Source organism: Hypoxylon trugodes (genome assembly GCF_022578975.1).
Source record: "Hypoxylon trugodes strain CBS 135444 unplaced genomic scaffold F4822scaffold_8, whole genome shotgun sequence".
NCBI classification, from domain to species: domain Eukaryota; kingdom Fungi; phylum Ascomycota; class Sordariomycetes; order Xylariales; family Hypoxylaceae; genus Hypoxylon; species Hypoxylon trugodes.
The window spans coordinates 464396-483020 of NW_026250023.1; the positions used below are offsets into that span (position 1 = coordinate 464396).

General features: G+C 45.8%; 5 protein-coding genes across 5 annotated transcripts; 2 read left to right on the forward strand and 3 right to left on the reverse strand.

The window, feature by feature from the left end:
• Positions 1-90: 90 nt before the first annotated feature.
• F4822DRAFT_412566 (homocitrate synthase) lies at positions 91-2866 on the reverse strand. The gene is made up of 15 exons (XM_051458965.1): positions 2653-2866; positions 2455-2590; positions 2344-2395; positions 2283-2290; positions 2120-2220; positions 2052-2067; positions 1811-1993; positions 1625-1758; positions 1545-1572; positions 1439-1493; positions 1334-1386; positions 1162-1268; positions 1013-1107; positions 754-921; positions 91-700 (listed from the first exon to the last, which is right to left on the reverse strand). The coding sequence occupies exons 1-15, from the start codon at positions 2683-2685 to the stop codon at positions 586-588; spliced, it is 1284 nt and encodes a 427-aa protein (XP_051311041.1). The 5' UTR covers positions 2686-2866; the 3' UTR covers positions 91-585.
• Positions 2867-5598: 2732 nt separating this feature from the next.
• On the forward strand, positions 5599-7650 carry F4822DRAFT_339339 (mitochondrial RNA-splicing protein MRS3). Its single transcript, XM_051455780.1, has 8 exons — positions 5599-6145; positions 6227-6296; positions 6361-6396; positions 6457-6589; positions 6647-6739; positions 6817-6873; positions 6932-7403; positions 7469-7650. The coding sequence occupies exons 1-8, from the start codon at positions 6108-6110 to the stop codon at positions 7503-7505; spliced, it is 936 nt and encodes a 311-aa protein (XP_051311042.1). The 5' UTR covers positions 5599-6107; the 3' UTR covers positions 7506-7650.
• A 1128-nt stretch (positions 7651-8778) lies between these two features.
• Positions 8779-11350, reverse strand: F4822DRAFT_412577 (DnaJ domain-containing protein). The gene is made up of 3 exons (XM_051458966.1): positions 11285-11350; positions 9964-11182; positions 8779-9911 (listed from the first exon to the last, which is right to left on the reverse strand). Exons 2-3 carry the CDS (start codon positions 10951-10953, stop codon positions 9306-9308), a joined length of 1596 nt encoding a protein of 531 aa, XP_051311043.1. The 5' UTR covers positions 10954-11182; positions 11285-11350; the 3' UTR covers positions 8779-9305.
• Positions 11351-11493: 143 nt separating this feature from the next.
• Positions 11494-12700, forward strand: F4822DRAFT_412579 (uncharacterized protein). Its single transcript, XM_051458967.1, has one exon. The coding sequence runs from the start codon at positions 11676-11678 to the stop codon at positions 12672-12674; it is 999 nt and encodes a 332-aa protein (XP_051311044.1). The 5' UTR covers positions 11494-11675; the 3' UTR covers positions 12675-12700.
• On the reverse strand, positions 12701-16592 carry F4822DRAFT_412582 (vacuole morphology and inheritance protein). Its single transcript, XM_051458968.1, has 9 exons — positions 16122-16592; positions 15903-16065; positions 15637-15804; positions 14902-15574; positions 13965-14848; positions 13774-13892; positions 13635-13714; positions 13417-13576; positions 12701-13284 (listed from the first exon to the last, which is right to left on the reverse strand). The coding sequence occupies exons 1-9, from the start codon at positions 16187-16189 to the stop codon at positions 12933-12935; spliced, it is 2667 nt and encodes an 888-aa protein (XP_051311045.1). The 5' UTR covers positions 16190-16592; the 3' UTR covers positions 12701-12932.
• Positions 16593-18625: the final 2033 nt, after the last annotated feature.

An 18625-nucleotide genomic window follows, 5' to 3' on the forward strand; every position in this document is an offset into this window, starting at 1 on the left:
TATTCTTCCGAGGTGGTAAATATCAATAGCGTCGAACACAGCTACCCCTGGCTAGATAGCACAGCAAGAACATCATGTTCGGAATAAATGAATCCTACCAAATTTGCCATACCAATGAATCTGTAAATTCAAGCTGTATAAGGATATCCCCATGAGCGAGTAGAGTTATAAGTCAACATTAGTGCTAGTCAACCTTATCCTCCCTTTTCATACCCCTATAAGCCAAATAAGCAGGCTTCTTGCAGCATAACAATCTGCCCCGACTGACAGAAGGAATCGGCCTATCAAGTTCAAGTCACAAATACAGCTACGTGGGTTGGAACAAGCCAAGCACATAAAAACCCATGAAATTTAGGAAGATGCAATAAATCACTTTTTGGCCCCCAAACGACCGGGTTGTAAAATAAAACGAAGCTTACACGGCCTGAAATTGCGGCCCTTTCTCAGATCTTAAGATCTTAGTTCTTCCCAAACCGAAGCTATGCAACTAGAACTTTTATCCTCATCCCTTTTGTTGATGCTGCCCCCTTTTTGAAGGATTCCAATTTAAGAAAAAAAAAATCACACCCAACTATTTACGCCCCCCTAACTGCTGACGGTTTGCGCATTTTGTAAATTCAGGTGGAAACTGCGGATGATGGAATCGGCGTCATCAATGGCAATTGGCCTAACATCGGCCAATGTCTTGATCTTGGCAGTACTAGAAAGATCAGTTAGTCATAGTAATAATATTCAACTTGAATTAACACATACCATTCCTTGACTTGCTCATCTGTCATGGTCAAGCCAAGTTGCGTAACTCTGGTCTTGACGGCGTTCCAGCCCGTCAATCGGGAAGCGAAATGGACGTAGCGTGTAAGACCGAAGTCTTCCGGGTTGAGAATCTCGTATGTCGACGGGTTGTTGAGGATGGCCTTGGCACTATAACAATTGGTATTAATATAACGCCTCAAAATAACATCACTTTACTGAAAGTAGTATTGGAAGGTGTTTTCGGAGGGGTTTAGCTCACTGAATACCAGCCTTGTGGGTGAAGGCACAGAAACCTGTAATAGGGTTGTTGAAAGGGGTGTTAATCTCCACCGCTTCAGCAACCATGTCCTCGATCTAATTATATTAGTTGACATCAAATTCATATTAACGCATTTGTGACAAACTAACCTCCTTGATCATGCTGAGCTTGTACTTGCTCTTGACGTAATCAGGGCTTGTGACCACCATACGCGCTAGGAAGCCACCAAGAGGAGTGATTCCGTTTCGCTCTCCGACTGTGACACACGTTAGTAATCATATACACTCGTAGAAATTTCCCGTGGTAGCACAAGACACTCACTTCCGAGTACACTAGTATCGACATGTGTCGCACCGGCCTCAAGGGCACAGAAGCTATGATCCCGTTAGTAACACAAAACAGTTTCATGTTAAATGAGAGACTCACGCATTGGCAATAGCACAGCCTGTGTCGTTGTGGAAGTGCGTCTCAATGTCACAAGCTGACAGGAGTTAGTAAATGTAATCTAAAAAAACATATTATATCAACTCACAAACTACACCCCTCAGCGTTCGCACGAGCTATTTCCAAGGTTAACATTATTACGATGATGAGGCGAGGTGATTAATATACCTCGTAGACCTGTCGAGGACTGGCGCAACCAACTGTGTCAGCAATGCCGACACGGTTGACACCAATCTTGTCCACAGCGTTATAAAGCGATAGAAGATCCACAAGATCCGATCGGAACGAATCCTCACTTGAGACTAGAGTCCTATTAGTGATAACATCCAAGAAGAATAGAGGATATCAACATACATCGAACCTCTATGCCCTTGTCCTTGACGTATTGAACCACTTCTAAGGCGGCCTTAGTGATGAAGGCCATGTCCTTTCCATGGCTGTGTTCCCGAAGGAAATGTGAGGTACCAATGACGATATCAAGGCCGTCTACACCGGTGTCAATGGCCATTTGGACATCTCGCATGTCGCATCGGACGTCTATAAGTCACAGTCAGTAAGTAAAGCAAGGGATAAGTGGCATCTTCAGATGACTCACGGGTCAAGATCTTGGCCTAAAAGAAGTATTAGTCTGGATCTGCGACCGAATAGCGGCAGAGATCATACCTTGAGTCCGAGCTTGCATATTTCAATGCAGTCCAACCGCGATTGTTCTGATGCGGCTGGGGATGTGAGTTCTATGTAGTCGACTCCGAAAGCATCGAGAGCTGTGGAAACGATAGTTCAGTATTGTGGCATAAAGGACGGGATTTTGGAAGATTCGGCATACCCTTAGCACTGCAAAAATAATATTAGTAAAGCGCAGAGAGTAGGGATATAAAGGGGCGTACATGTTGATTTTGGTTTGGGTGTCGAAGTAGGCATTGGCGAATTGTTCTCCCTCTAAGAGAATTATCAGTATGGGTCGAATTGGATCCGAGGAAGAAATTGTGATGGCTAACCGCGAAGAGTCGACTCGATAATCTTAAAGCGAGCTACATTGGATAAGAACTCGCCCGGGTTGGATTGGTATGGGTTGGAGCGTCGAGCAGGCTGTGTGCCATTTGTACCATTAGTACCGTTGGTACCATTTGCGCCCTGGAAAAACAAAGAAATGTTAGTAAGTGAAAATGTCGAAATTTGGGATTGGGTAAACGTACATTGCTGGCGGTAGAACCATTTGTTTCGCACATGTTTTTTTATCTTTGGTTGTCGGGTATCTAGTGATTGTGTCTTGTGGGGTTATTATGGAAGGGAATTGGGAAGAAGAAAATTGTTGCCTCTCTTTATGCTTTATGTTTTTTGCTTTTGTGCCAGGAAAGAAATTTCAACTTTTCGCTGCAATGAATCACAAATCATAAACGGAGTGTAACCGCAACCCCACGTACGCCGATCGTCGGTTCCCCAGCTCAGGGTCGTACCGTTGTATATCCGTACTTTCCAGAGCCGAAATTGAGGAGCTGTCACATGACCACTACCATTAAGATCCCTGTAAATGGTTTAGCCTAGTAGTGGTGACGTACCAAAAACTGGAATTGACCAATGATCGAGTCGGTTTTTGTACCCGTCCCTCAGGTTCAAATGCTCCCTCCTGCATCAAGTTTGGCCTTCAACGAGCTAGCCCCACCATCCTTTTCTAGATACGTGAAAGAAAACCCGATAGCCAAAATGCATTGATCTGCTTGGGTACATATTGTACCTAGGTAGATAATGAGTCACATTTCCAAGTTATCAGAGTTATCGGCCGACGTTGACACGGTAACAAGCTAGAGGAACTTCCGAGGTTCTTATGTAATCCCATGAAACAATTATGAGGAAGTTACTTCACGGAATATAAACCTTTTTACAGATACTATAACAAACGTTGCTCGAAGTAGAATTACGTGCAGCTTGAGCGACACAATAGTGCATATCACAGTACCATTGAAGCAATTATAAGGCACCAACACTTATAGACGTCTAGATGTAATGTAAGTCGAAGCTAAGTAAGGGATAACTGACATGCCTCCTTTCCGCGGAGTAGGCAACTATCAATGCTATCCTATGAATTAATATGTTGGAACTTACCTAGGTATACACGTATACTGAGTTATAAATGTGCTCACTCGAATCTAATTGGCCGGATCTCATGCTGGTGTTACAACACTCTACATTGTACTTCGCAACGTTACGAGATGAGGGTGAAATAAGAATAATGCGACTAACATAAAATGTAGGACACTGGTGCGATATAGACCCCGAACTGCCTAACAGATATTTTAAACCACCCAGGATTCACGAGCGACAGTCAAACTTGCCAGGAACACAAATGATAGAGGGGCGATAACCCCCCCAAAATCGCGAATGATCGCCCAGAATTTATATCGCCATTCTTTAGGCTGCTTTTCAAATAGCTATTTGATAACTTATGAAAAACGCATATAGTTTCCTCGACTCTTAAATACCAAACCGGGATCCTCTTCCACTACAGGTATATTCTGTTTTCGAATTGTTGTTTTCTTGATGTTTGCGACTCTAGTTCGATTTAGTATGTTGACCTAAAGCAGCAGTGAGCTTTTGATTGCTATGAAATGCAGCAAACCATCTACCTGGGTACTGGGCCAAACCTCCCAGGCTATTTTCAACTAAGTCTGCCTCACTGGAGATTGCCTATACCCTCAAGTAGCTCCTATGAACGCGGAGCAGGTTTCATCAATAATCTTGGATACTCGGAGGTTACACGCTCACTTGAGGTTGTGCTCGCCCAGCTTACCCCGATCCCTGGCACATGGATAAGTTCCAGGCCTGGCAAACAAAGGAAAGGCGTAAGTATGCTATGCTGGGGCGTCTAATGGTCTGAGACCTATTAGGACCAACCTGATGTGATTTGTCAGATGTTTGATATTCGTTCTTCGTATCGGTACTGAACCTATAAGGTCTTCTTTCTCTGCCTTGTGAAACACTATAAAACTTCTAGGATTCTATAGGCAAACACCTAAACTTGCTCGAAGTCATATCACCTTAGACGATAGAACGAATAGTATGGGCTCGCCATACCACAACACCCCATAAAAGCTTGTTGGATGGCATGAAGGTCGAGGTTATTATGTCAGATATTAGACAAGGCGCTAACATTGGTCTTGCTTCGCGTAACCACTCATCCCGGCGCGATGGAATACATCGGTAATAATGTTTAAATGTTGGCATTACCTAGGTAACAAGTTATATCGTATCGATAGGCGGTAAAGTGGTTAGCCCGATGTTTTATCCGTAATCCCGTAGAAAAGTCGGGTTTCGGGGATACTTAGGCATGTCAAATTTTGGTGGGTGGATTCCTCTCATATTTCCGCACTCAGCTAAAGCTTAGAGTATGAAAAATCGATGGACCGTCTCTTTAGAAACCGACGAGAATAAATACCAGTAAAAACGGCTGACGGAAATATGTAATGAGGGGTTCTCTTCGATGCCAAGAAGATGAATCTAGATAAGTATCCCAAAATGACATTCATATCATACGATGATAGTTCGATCGAACAGGAATGTAACATATTACCCCAGATTTCAGGGCTGCAGTGTGCAGTGCCGCGAGGGAGTTCCCCTGCTGTCGGGTCTTTATATATATATAAGAGATTAACGAGGCTGTTGACATAGATGGGAGGACTTTGGAACACACGTGAAAATGACCCATGCTAAAGATTCCACAGGCTGCTTGTTTTTTTTTTTATCTGATTATCTGATAGCTGTCCCCACTTTAGCGGTTTCATAGCAAGCTGTCAGCTAATAAGGTTGTATAAAAAGTGCAAAAGGCGGCAATTAATTCAGTAGCACGTACTGTGTTGAAGAAAGACAAATAAAAATAAAAGTACTTGTTTATTTGTATATAGGGTTTGACACCCGCAGGTAAAAAAGAAAGAAAAAGGAAATTGGGGATCGCAGTAAGATTTTATTTTGCTGATTGAAGAGTTTACCTGTCACAAGCCACATGCAGTTCGGAACGGGTGCATTTCAGCCTTGGCCTCATGGGGCTAAAAGTATTGCTCGCACTGGGTGCACTAGACCTGATGTGGACTGAGAAGGTTAGATACTTGGGTACATCTGGTACTTTAGCACCTTAAACCCAATGGCCTGGACGGCTCCGACACACCCCTGTGAGGCCGGCCTCCGAATTACGCTTGCGATCAAATTGAAAAAGTCGAGCATGCACAAGCAAAAAAAGTACATAGCGTACATATAGCTATTCTTGTACCACATTATCACCACCATCTACGTTATTTGATCCCGGAATTATTTTCTTAACTTCCCAAACTCTACCACACATTTCATCACCACAATTCGTACCACCACCAAACTTGCCGATCCATTTCCACCTCAGCCGTACACCTTCTCTCTTTGCGATTTTCAACTTTAATCCTTTGTTAACCGCTTTGTCCCTCACGTCCGAATCGTCGCTACTCTTTCACCTCATCATATTTCGCATTCTGCGTAAGACTTCCTCCATTCCGACAAATAGCGACATCTCTAGTCAGCCTCTTCTGAGCTGCACCTCGCGCGACGACTTTCCCCTCGATCTCACTTAGACGCAACCCTGGCGCTCCAACCTAAGGCCTTCGGCGAAGGCTCCTCAGCTGTGGCCAAAATGGCCCAGCCTACGGTCGAGCCTGTGGAGGATTACGAGTAAGCCGCCCTTTTTTTTTTCTTCTTCCACTCTTGAGTATGACCGATATTGTTGCTAACGTACTCGAATTAACTTGCTAGTTACGAATCCCTACCACCGAACTTTTCGCTCGCCCAAAATATGACGGCCGGCGCTTTCGCGGGTATAGCTGTATGCACCGACTGCTCCTCGTATCGCTATATCGAGATCGCCGTTGAAGCTAACAAAATGACAGGAACACACTGTTATGTACCCGATCGACGCGATTAAGGTGCGCAACGTCTGATCACAACCAACCGTGCGGCACAAAGCTAACTTGATATCATCATAGACTCGAATGCAAATTATAAACCCCTCTGCAAACGCTGTCTATAAAGGGATGATACAGAGCACCATGCGCATTGCGAGTGGAGAAGGTGTCCTGAAATTATGGAGAGGAATGTCGAGTGTCGTCGTCGGTGCCGGTACGTTCTCTTCGTAAAGCTCTATATTGCTCATTATCTCACTCCTCCGACTTTTAGGACCTGCGCATGCTGTCTACTTCGCGACATATGAAGCAGTCAAGCACGTGATGGGCGGTAACAGGGCTGGTGTTCATCACCCTTTAGCAGCAGGTAGGCGCAAATTCCCTCCCAATTTCAGTCTGATGTGCGTTGGTACTAGATGTCTAATTTGTCCCTTTTTCTACCAGCCACGAGTGGAGCTTGTGCGACAATAGCAAGCGATGCGCTGATGAACCCCTTCGACGGTATGTTACCAAATTGAAGATGCTACTAATTTGATTATTATTCTAACTATGGGTATAGTCATCAAACAACGCATGCAAATTCAAAACTCCAGCAAGATGTATCGATCGATGACCGATTGCGCTCGATATGTCTACAAAACGGAAGGTCTCTCGGCGTTTTACGTCTCTTACCCCACCACCCTATCCATGACCGTACCGTTCACCGCTTTACAATTCCTTGCATACGAATCCCTCTCTACGACCATGAACCCGAGCAAGAAATACGACCCTTTTACACATTGCATGGCAGGCGCCGTTGCCGGTGGGTTTGCTGCCGCATTGACGACACCAATGGATGTGATTAAGACGATGCTGCAGACTCGTGGCACTGCAACGGACCCAGAGCTTAGATCGGTCAATGGTTTCATAGCAGGGTGCAAGCTCATGTACCGACGGGAGGGAGTGCGTGGATTTTTTAAAGGGGTTCGGCCGAGGGTGGTGACCACAATGCCGAGCACAGCCATTTGCTGGTCGGCCTACGAGGCTTCAAAGTACGTTTCATTTTCGAAATTTTGTTCAACATTTTGCGTCATATAAACTTACAAATTTCTTCTAGGGCGTATTTCATTCGCACCAACACAGCAGCATCATGATGGAATAGGTAGGGGACAAGCATTGAGTCCCAGTGCTGTTTTTCGAAGGTATCCACGAAGAACTCCACTAATCGGCCCCCTTTGTTGCCGATCCTCCCGGGCGTCAGCATATCTCCGAGCCTACAGATGACCGAGCCCGAGCGCCGCGAATCCCTATCGCTACAGTCAAAGTAATACATCCCGCTTTTTAGCTTGAATTGGGCTTCTTCCCTTGGAGTCCTTTGGGCTTCGCATGGCCCTTGTTTCACACGAGCCTTAGAGAAGGAGGGGGATCCATTTTATAGGTTGGTTCACCGAACCTTTGTGGCCCGCGGGCGTGGTATGGAACTCGATTCGATACATATGACAGGTCTTCTGGATACGGTTGCCCGTTGGAGTTTTACGTGGAGTTTCCCGTGGTCTTCCGAATTTCCCTCGTTATCCGGGCGAATCCCAAAAGAAGTTTTTTCACGAGCAATCGGAATGGAAAGGGGAATTATTCGAAAAAACCAGCTAAAATCCGGAAAAGGGTGTCTGGCCGAGGTAGACGTAGACACTTGATTGTATATATGACTTGAGATGTTTTTTTTTTTTCGTATCATACCTCCGACCTTTTGTTATTGCCCCGAGGTCGGAGAAAGGTTCTAAATGAAATGATAATGGCGGGATGCTGCGAAAGAAGGAGACGGCGTTCTGACTTGCTTTGCTTTTTTTCAATTTCCCCATTTCTCTTTTACTTTTATTTTTTTCGACGTCTTTATAAAATTGCCCCTTCATTTATGACGGCGGTTGGGTTTACCTATATAAGGCCTAAACGGGGAGAGGTAGGGAGGGGGGTCTGACCTTTTTCGGCTTAGGGAATTCCCAGTGTACAGTTATGAGACTTGGCTTTTGTTTGTGGATGCGGCATCAAATGAGGATAGGTACAGCGTTGATATTCATGATTGGCATATCATCCCGACACGCTATTCAAAAAAAAAAAAACCATTCACCTCCAACATATATTGATTTTCTTCCTTTTTTTTTCCTTTCTCGCCGTAAATTGTGATATATTACGTGCTTACCTACGAAGTACCCGTCGCCTATACGTGGATATTATATTGCTAGTACATGTATGTAGTGAGACCCTTCCCGTCTCCCGTCCTGGATGTATGACGTACATAATATGTTTCTATCAGCGGCAGGCAATTGTGGTAGCTGAAAGTAACTCCGCGGCCAAGGCAGGCAGACGGGTTACGTGTACATGTTTCTACTTCTATCTCCGTGACCACACAGAATCAATATACATGGCAAAAGATAAATAACTGCATAATCATGTTTCCTGTAGGATTGTGGTACACCGGTTCTCTTGTGGAATTGGGCATGGACGCATGTTACTTCAATGACGAGTGTTGGTTAAAGGTAACTCGTACAGCCCATATGGTAAGGGTCTGATAGGTGACTTATATCCGAATGAATAGAGGGGAAAGTCGAAACCCAACACCACAGCTGCTGTTAACAATATACAGGGCATACTTGATATCGGTACACGTACCGGTGGTGTCGTCATATTGATAACTATATAACCTCGTAGACATGTCAGTTGTAATTTTCACCAATCACTGATCATCCACCAAGGGATGGCCTTAATTGTCATCCCGAGATCCATTGCAGGGAAATTGGCAAGGAGCTAAAGTATACATGTCTTATATATATATATATGTGTGCAAATTTTTAAAAGTATCATCTTAATTAAATGCATATTTACTATCATGCACTCTCGAAAACTCCACAAACTCCAGCCGCCCATTGTCATGCAGGATATCTTTATTGAAGAGCGCTTTAACCGAATGGGAATCCTCCCGGGAAGCCACCGCCTCCGGATCCAAACTTGAATTGGAATTGTTGCCCACCGCCTTGTTGGAACATGAACGGGCCACCACCACCGCCGCCGCCGCCGCCGAACGGATGTCCATGTTGGAATGGATTTTGTTGTTCGTGCGAGTTGGGATCGTCTCCTCTGTCGAACCTTTCCCGGAGCTCGGGGTTGCTGAGAACCTCGTACGCCTCATTGATATCTGCCATCTTTTTCTCCGCCTGTTCCTTACTGAGGCCTTGTTTCGCCGCTTTATCAGGATGATGTATCTTGGTTAATTTTCGGTAGGCTGCCTTTATTTGTCGTTCATCCGCGTCGTGGGCAACGCCAAGGACCTTGTAGTAATCTTTCGTCTTGCTGCGCTTCAGAGCCACTTGAGCCTTTTGCATTACAGGGTTGATGATGTTGTTCTTATCCGGTCTAAGTTCCGAAGCCTTCTTCAATGTCGCAATGGAAGCATCAAAATCTTCTGCTTCTAGTTGCGTCTTTGCCTTGTACATAAGTCCGTAGAATGAATTCTCATCCAGTGTTTGAGATTTTGCACAATATGTGCTCGCTTTCTTGCTATTTGACTATATGATAGTTAGCTTTCATCCTTGTTGGCGGGAAAGGAATTAATAGTACCTCATAATAAGCCTGACAAGCAGTCTCAACTAACCGAGCTAGCAAAACATTGGGCGCACGTTCCGGGATAATCCCACTCTGCTTAAGTTCGTTGATCTGCTCTTCGACCTCGTTGATTAAACCAGGCTCTTCGCCAGATGGTACTAATAATTTAACACCAGTCATAGGCTGGTTCCTCTCCAGAGCCTTGTTGACTTTAGCTAATGTCTTATCAACGTTCTTCTCTTGCCTTAGCAGTTTTTTACACGGCTTGGACTCTGGATCGGAATGCATGCATTTCTTGATCTGAGTCATGCCCTGTTCCAAGTCTCCTAAGCCATAGAATGTAGTGGCCGAGATCTGCAAGTGTGGAGTGGTATCGCCCGCTTTCATCTGCAGAACATGCTGCAGATCGCTCATTCCTTCTTCAACTTCACCCTTTTCAAATCGACACTTGATGCGCAGTTCACGGAGATTCGGAGCTCGGTTTGCGACCATGATGGCCTCTCCTGCCTGACTTATACACTCATCCCAATTCCCACTTTGTGCGGCTGTTTCCGCCAATTTAGCGGCACCTTGGGCTTCAATAAGTTTATCGAAGTCGGGGGAACCAGCCTTCTGTTTAGCTAGGGTGTATTGCTCCTTGGCTCCCTCCCAGTCTGCGCTCTTCGCCTTGAGTTTGCCAAGTTGTACGTGTGCGCCTTCGAAACCGGGTCTCAGTTCAAGGACCTTATTGAAATCCAAAGTAGCTTGCGACGTGCGGCCGAGCGAAAGGTAGGTGGTTGCGCGCTTAAAGAAGGTCAGGTAATCGTTGGGGTCGCGAGCGACAGCAGCATCGTAGTAAATCAAGGCCTCGCTTGTTTCGCCTTTCGTCAAGTGGGTCTGCGCAGAAGAGAGCAGTGATGATATGGGGGTATCGGAAGGTATATCTGAAGCAGACAAACCCGCGACAAGACCGGTGGAGGACAACGCAGTGGCCGCGACAGCCAACGCTGATAGAGGGACGATCATGGTGACGACACAATAAGTAGACGGTATTGCCCGTTGGCGCGGACGCCGTCAGGGTTTCGCTAGGTTAAAAAAGACAAAAGGTGAGATTATACTCCAAGATATGCGAATATGTGAGGACGTTCGAGGGAAAGTGAGTACTTTTCGAGAAACTAGGAGAAAAGAGGATTGGTTAGCTGGAGATAAAAAGGAAGAAGGTCGATCTATAAAAGGGACAGTGTTGATAAAGTTGCTACTAAAAGGTTAACAAGTGGCTACTACGTGAATCTAGCAGAATCTGCTAGAGAAGTACCTATCAAAATGCGTAGGTAATATTGTGTTACAAAGTACTTACTAAACAAATTGATCCTTGCATTGACAACCTGGCCACTTCCAAAGTCGATTTGTGTTCTGGACTGCCTGACGCGCCGCGGGTGACCTTTTCCTAAAGAGGCAAGAGGGGCTATAGAAATTCCACTTGCCGATACAGCGACGGCCAGTTGCAGCCGCAGGAGCAACCCCACCAAATCGGAAATCCTACTGGCACCCACTTCCCCTGTACATCCTTGTTAGTCGCGTGTATTTGACGTGTTCTCGAATTCTAATTCACATGATTTACTTTCGTCGTCGCAACAAATATTTACACATGTACATATCTAATTTGGTGCTTACATGAGATAGAATAAAGAAAGGGCATCACCCCATCCAATTCACCACATATCCTCCTCTTGACGCTCAATACGATAATGTCTCACTCCCGCTCCTCTTCTAACCACCAAGCCGCCATATTCTCGCCCTCAGTAGCCCGAGCCGCCGCTTCTGCCGCTAAGGATTGGTCCTACGTGGACGACTGGCTACGAAGCAAATACTCCAACTCAAATATTAATCGCGGGCGCCCTCCAGCATTCGAACGCAACCCCGAAACCCTCAAGGCCCTCCTCGCACTCGCTGCCGCTAGTGAAGCCGCAGACGAAGATCGCGACCAACTCGCTCGAGTCGAAGCCGCCGCCCTCGAAGATGTACGGACACAAGAACGAGAGCGAGAAGACAGGAGAAAGCGACAAGAACAACGAATAGAAGGGGGGGAAGAAGCACCAATCGATGGAGATCTCCTAGCCCAAGACCTCCTCACCGCCCTCGAGTCCAACCTAAGTAAAGAAGGCCAAACAGCCCTCGACGCCCTAGCTACCACTTCCGTCGAACTTGGTGTCGCCCACCCTACTCCTGAGCTCCTAGGCTCGCATATCGTAGACCTCCGAACACGCCTGGTCGCCGCCTCGGACGCTGCCGAGCGGGTAGACCTACTCCGACGGTACGTCGATCGAGAAGCCGAGCGCGCGGCTGCGTTTCTTGAAGAGCTGAAAAGTGGCGATGCATATCAACCTAGACCAGACCTAGCACGACAGAATTTGGATCTACAACGGAAGAACCAAGTTACCGAGGGCCGCCTTCCTGAGCTCGCGCGTCAAGTTCAGGGTTTAGAGAAGGCCGTTGGTGGTCTACCAAGTTTGACGGTCGAGGACGTTCAGGAAGACGAGGAGGCATATCTCGAGTTACTGACTAGGAAGAAGGATCTAGATGCGCAAGTTCGGGCGTTTGCTGGGTTGCCGCCAGACATCGAGGCAGCACGAGCTGAGTTAGAAGCGCTCCGTTCTGAGCTTCGAGATGCGACGGAGAAGAGAGATGAGAATTTCGAGAGGTTAGTAGAGCGAGAGAGCCCAGTAAAGACTCGGAGGAGATTTTGAAGGGTTGTAGGTAGTAATCAATGACATTAATATTGTATGATCTTATAATCCAGGTATTCACGCTGTGCAGTTAACAGTACTCAATACAGTACAAAGTACAAAACAGAACCTCACCGCTCGTGCAAACAGTCTTTCAAAAACATTCCCTATCACGTATGTATTCCCGCCATCTCTGCTGGGTATGAGTACAGGTAAACAAATGGCCATCCTACTCCGGCAATCTAAGCACAAGCTTGGCGTTTATCGCCAACGACTCGACTATTGTTGTTGGGATCGTTTACCTCTGCCCGAAACCGACGCTCCAAGTCTACCGAATTGTCTTCCTAATCCCGAGCGTTTAGGTGGTGCCGCAGCAGGTGTCGAATCCTTCGGTGGTACAGCTGGACCAGCTGGGGGTCGTGGCGCCTCCTTCTCCGTGATACGTAAGCCGCCGAAATCCAGGCCATCGTCGAGGCTGCTTCCATCAATAATTCTCTGTGCCCGTCTTGCTCTTTCCTGTACACTTCTGAACTTCTCGAGAAGCTGATCCCATCGAATCATGCCGTCTTCGCGGCCTTTTCCCAGTCTGTTTGGCCGATCGTAACTTGATGCGCTAGGTGCTGTGGCAGAACTAGTAATGGGTGAAGCATGAGTGTCATGGCCGCTTTTAGAACGAGTGTGGTTTTGGAAACAAGAAACAGCTTCGGCTACAGAACCTTGCCTGGAATGTGTAGGGGTAGTATTAGAGAATGGGTTTACATACGGTCGTGGCCCAATTTGCAAGTACCCTATCGAGCTTACACTGTTCAATCTGTTCTTAAGGGCGGCGAAAGCAGAGGATTGTGGCAAAAGCATTAAAAGTCCGTACAGACACTTGTACAGGTACGGATATTTATCGGGTTCGAGAAGTTGAAGTCGTAGATCTGGTGGTCTCAATGTTAGCGCATCTAAAAGGGACCAGGTTATCGAAGTCGAACTCACACGTGAAGACAGGGGATTCGATCAATTGGACAAGCTTGTCTATTTGGATAAGTATGTTGACTGTCATCTCGAGTTCCGCACTTATATCCGTTAGCGATGTGTCAAAGACTTCGATACCTACCTAGGATCTGGTACTCACAAGATTTGTAAGAGGTTATAGGCAGCTTCGTATGCCTGCGCAAGCAGACACAAGGAAAAGGTAGCGACAGCATTGTAGCACCAAGAACGGAATAGGGCAACAAAAAAGGCTTGGCCATCCTACAGAATTGTGAGCGAGATGTTAATCAGTATATCGAGTTGATAAATAATAAAAAAAAAAAAAAACATTACCTTCGTCTCCAGGTTTCGCAACCGCTTCCGCAGGTCGGCTAGCTCCGGGGCCGTGATGAGGTTGTTATTGAGATTCTGTACCATTATACTAGCAAACTCAAGGTCCTCTTCTTTCTCGATTGTTTCGGCCAGTGTACGATATATCCGCTCGGGACTTAAAGTCATGCATAGTTGACGGATAATTAGGTTCCCCCGAGTCTCCAATAACTTCCTGTCTGTTGAGAAGAGCTGCAAGAGGCTAACCATGAAGTTGGAGAAATAATCATCCTCACTGTTTCTCGAAATTTGGGAAAGTAGCTGTAAGTCTTTGGTGACGACAGCTTCGGCCGGATCCGACAGCGTTTTGAGGAGGGCAGGAAATGTTCCATCATTGAATGCAACAATCTTCTTTGGTGCCTTTCGGTGCAACATTATGAGCCAAGTGAGTGCGGCGACACGAGTTGCTTCGTGATCATTGAGAAATAACAAGGTGAGAGAGTTGACTGCGGCAGCGTAATCTAAATCCGGTTGGGTTTGAGTAGATTGGGCGGGGGTAGGTGCTCTATGGTTATGGGCAGGCGTGGGACTACGTAGGTCTATTTCACGGCCACTCGATAAAGAGGCGCGCCCACTAGATGCTCCCTCAGGGCGGTCCGTGGTTCCAGGCACGGAGAGTCGTGAGGCTGATGGGCCCTGCGGTACTTCTGGTTCGTCGGTAAGAGAAACAACATATTCCATCAGCGAACCGTTCACCTTTGCTGCAGCTTGACGAATCGGTTCGACTCCGCTAGCCATTGCTGGTAGAAGATGAGCTAGAACTTTAGGAGTGAACGGTAGGACCTCTTCAGGGCAAATTTCGAGAAACGATACTATCCACCGCAAACTCTCTAAAAGGCTGTCTTCCTCTTTTTAAACGTTAGAACCTAAAGTCGTGCGTAACGCGAGCACAGACACTTACCTAGAGGAGAATCAAGAGTTGCGGTAAGAATCTCGAGTATTGCCTTGTAGTTGATCTGGACATCCTGCCCTGGGATCCAATCATCCTCGCTGCTAACTTCGTCTTCGTCCTCGTTGGCAGTAGTAGAACCGGCTTCCTCGGCGTCATCCTGTTCCAGATGCATACTACCACTATCAACTGAGTCTTCTCGTTTTCTCTTTCCGTCTCCCTTTGATCTTTTGCTTTCGGCAATTCCCTTCTTTACCCGGGAGATGCGTTTGATTTCGTTTAAGAACTTATCCAAACAAGCTTGCGTCGCAGCATGGACATCGCGATTATTGCCGCAAAGAAATTTCAATAGACCCCCTAGAAATTCAGGCAGATACGTAACTAGCTCAAGATCTGGAATGGAGTCTAGTAAGGTAATCCAACCGACGAGAAAGGTTCGCGTAAATGGGTTCATAACCCAAATTCGCTCTTTCAAAAGAGGGATGAATCTGGGAAGCGAAAACGCCGTCGGGGGGCTAGGATGAGGGGAGGAACTCTGTTCGGAGTCTTTCGTCTCATAAGGCGGAGGCACATCAGCCTCAAGTACCGAAACATACGTTGCCGCGGATTCAGAAACTATATCCTTGATTAGGCGATCGAGAAGTTCGGCGCCATTCTTTACAGAAAGTTCCGAGTCGGCACCCAGCTGTATAAATTAATCATATCAGATTATGTAAAAGGGGGAACTGGGGATGGGGTCAACGGTACCTTGCATAAAGCATCGAATATGTGATTAAAATACTTCAAGATTTCCCCTTTGGCAACCTTGGCGATATTATACATAGACTCGCAGGCATAGTACCGGACGCGGGCGTCTTGATCGGTAAAACACGCCAGGACAGGTGGTACTATGACCTCGAGGTATCTTGGTAGTTCCTTAAAGTGTCAAGTTAGATAAGCAAGGTTGAGCCCCAGCAAACAATGAACCATATTACCTAAAAGGCAGATAAAGGGGGATAAAGGATATCACGTACTGGGCCCAGGGCAATAGCAGCAGCAGCCAGACCTATCAATCCTCCATTCCTGGCATGAGGTTGGTGAACTGCATATGCATATTCGTTACATAACTGATCAAGGATATCTTTGATCCTCTGGTAGTCTTTGGCGACGCTTAGTTCTCGGATGGAACGTTCGAGTCTAGAAGAGTTAGTCTAATTAATGGAGGGATGAATGTTGAGAGGGGAAATACATACTCAAGGGCACCGGTCTTCCTCTTATCGTATAGCTTATCATTAAGAAGCCGTTGGATATTGGGTTCCATCGTTGCGTCTCCGTTTCGGATTCTCAGGTCACGTTACCATGCTGTGCTGCGCTGCTCCGATGGCAAGGAGGTTCGTCTACTTCACAGAGAGCTTAGCACGTGAAATCTCGGATTGGTCAGGCAACCGGGCGGATAGCCCAAGAATACAAGATGGTGTTCAGGTGTTTTATGTCTTTTAAAAAAAAAACGCTTGTTTCTGTTGGTTAAAAGATGGAAGAGATTATTTTAACCAACGTAGCGGGTTTACAAAATAAGGCTACCTCGTGATGGGGGACCAGGACCAAGATTAGATAGGAAGAAGCAAGGCTGAGGGGATGAAGCACCGATGATGTAGGTAAGTCCCTTGTGCCGTTCTGTGCAGGGATTGGATTCGGCGGGGCAGAATCCACTAACCCCAGCTGACCGTTACACGCTAACGAGGCTGAACCTTACCTTTATGTACCTACAGTACGTGCATTAGGCATGCTAGATACCTGTATATATGTACATGTATGTACATAATGTATCCTACCTACCTTATGTAGGTATCGGATTGGATTGCTTTCTAGAGGAAAGTGTGGCGTCTGTATTAAGATTTTCACAGGGGGTTACAAGCTGCTTAACGCAAGTTTGCCCTCAGCGCGCCACAGTAACATTATCCTCTTAATAATTTCGATAACATGCCAGCAGTTGTTTCACCGGCCAATCTATCAGAATATTAATGAGTAACCCCAACCCCCCAATTCTCCAACATTCAGTATTTAGCGCGCCAATGATACGAAATGCCACACCAAAATCATTCTCAGGTACTGAAAGATCAGACTTCATAAAAGTTGAAGTCAAAATATCATAAGGGACGAGCTATATAACAAGATGTATATCTAAGGGAGCTTGGGTACATTTCGGTATCAGTACGAATCACTTCTTCATATGCGCGACTCCTTGAGAATACCTACTATACCTTTACTAAGACGTTACATCCATCAACCACGAGTTCTTGCGCAGCCTTTCGATATATGAAACCCCCACCTGAGCAAAGACAATGACGTAATATCGGGATTTCCAAATACCGTCGCGAAGCCACTCGGACTTATAAGATGGAGTTTTAACGAGAAAGGGGGGAAAAGAAGAAAAAGAAATACCAATACCAATACTAATACCAATAGGAATAACGCGTTAGGCATGGGAAACGAACACGATGACGAATTACCTACCTATTTTAGCCACACACAACACACACACCCAGGTACCTACCGCGGTATGTTAGAAGTAAAATAGTCCGATTTCTCACGATGGATAGTACGGATATATCTGACCACTAGAAATGCCTCATTTACTATATCTATACTCGCCACGCAGACATGGTTATTTCACATAAGGTATCTATCAATAGTGCCTTAGGTATTCATTCATTAGGTACCGTTTCACCAATATTATTCACCTTCATTTCTCTTTCTCTTTGCTTTTTTCCCTCTCTACTTTCCCCTCCAACCGCTCCAACCAGAACGACAGGATATCTCCGCGAACCCCCCTCGACGATGGGGTTACCTAATCGCGATCATAGGTAGTTATCTTACCGTCTAGAATTGCTTCTTCAGGAATCCGTCATTTCTCTACGTATGACCAGATCCAACGGTAAGGAGAGACAATGATACCTACCTAGGTAGGTAGCAGTGCGTAACACAGCCCTAGATATATTGCATACTCGTATACCATATATATCGTCTTTATTAGTTGATGCTTCCCTCCCTACGCACAATGACGTAATGAGATCTTTCCGGGCGTTACTTAAACGTGGTAATGGGTTGTAATGGGTCGTAACCTGCGGAGAATAGAGTCAATTATGGGAGGGTAATCTGCAAGATTTGTAAGACTAGGTGAAGAAGCCTCATTCTTTCTAATCCAAATCGTATGTTTGATTCGTAAACGCCGTATGTTATCCCTTCCTTATTAATAGTCTATTATTACTTCTTATGATATCCCCCTTTTGTTTTCTCCCTCCCCGCTTGTGATTCATTACTTAGTATGTATCTTTCTTACGTTATTTGTTTATTATTATTGATGATAAACTCAACAATCCTGTACGTAATGCCGTAAAGCCCGAGGGAAAGCATATGCTGTTTCAAAATGGATATATATGCAGCCAACCAGATTAACAAGGTAAGCCGATAATGGATGGCAGGTGAAGCAGCAGACCGGGGCGGTAAGTAATCCCCTTTTTGGTAGGTTACATCAGGTCGTAAAGCGCTTTTACCTAGAACCCGTCCGCTGGTACGAATAGTTATAATATATCATATTTAGGATTTGGCATAAGTAAGCATCGCCATATACAAAAAGACCCTGCGGGCAGGGGTCCAAGGTGATTCACGCTCAAACACAACATCAATATATGTGATCTTGGTTAAGCTTAACTGCTGTAGATGTGCTCTGTTCACCTATTATATCCTGCGATGGTGC

Excerpts from the sequence above, each read along its gene's own strand:
- F4822DRAFT_412582 (XM_051458968.1), bottom strand. The coding sequence starts at position 16,189 with ATGGAACCCAATATCCAACGGCTTCTTAATGATAAGCTATACGATAAG. Across the intron at positions 13,715-13,773 it reads TATAACCTCTTACAAATCTT|TGCGGAACTCGAGATGACAG; the intron begins GTGAGTACCAGA and ends AACGGATATAAG. Across the intron at positions 13,577-13,634 it reads CGAATCCCCTGTCTTCACGT|ATCTACGACTTCAACTTCTC; the intron begins GTGAGTTCGACT and ends TGAGACCACCAG.
- F4822DRAFT_339339 (XM_051455780.1), top strand. The coding sequence starts at position 6,108 with ATGGCCCAGCCTACGGTCGAGCCTGTGGAGGATTACGA. Across the intron at positions 6,397-6,456 it reads ACCCGATCGACGCGATTAAG|ACTCGAATGCAAATTATAAA; the intron begins GTGCGCAACGTC and ends ATATCATCATAG. Across the intron at positions 6,874-6,931 it reads GCTGATGAACCCCTTCGACG|TCATCAAACAACGCATGCAA; the intron begins GTATGTTACCAA and ends CTATGGGTATAG.
- F4822DRAFT_412577 (XM_051458966.1), bottom strand. The coding sequence starts at position 10,953 with ATGATCGTCCCTCTATCAGCGTTGGCTGTCGCGGCCACTGCGTTGTCC. Across the intron at positions 9,912-9,963 it reads CTTGTCAGGCTTATTATGAG|TCAAATAGCAAGAAAGCGAG; the intron begins GTACTATTAATT and ends ACTATCATATAG.
- F4822DRAFT_412579 (XM_051458967.1), top strand. The coding sequence starts at position 11,676 with ATGTCTCACTCCCGCTCCTCTTCTAACCACCAAGCCGCCATATTCTCG.
- F4822DRAFT_412566 (XM_051458965.1), bottom strand. The coding sequence starts at position 2,685 with ATGTGCGAAACAAATGGTTCTACCGCCAGCAAT. Across the intron at positions 2,591-2,652 it reads ATGGTTCTACCGCCAGCAAT|GGCGCAAATGGTACCAACGG; the intron begins GTACGTTTACCC and ends TTGTTTTTCCAG. Across the intron at positions 1,108-1,161 it reads AGCTCAGCATGATCAAGGAG|ATCGAGGACATGGTTGCTGA; the intron begins GTTAGTTTGTCA and ends TAATATAATTAG.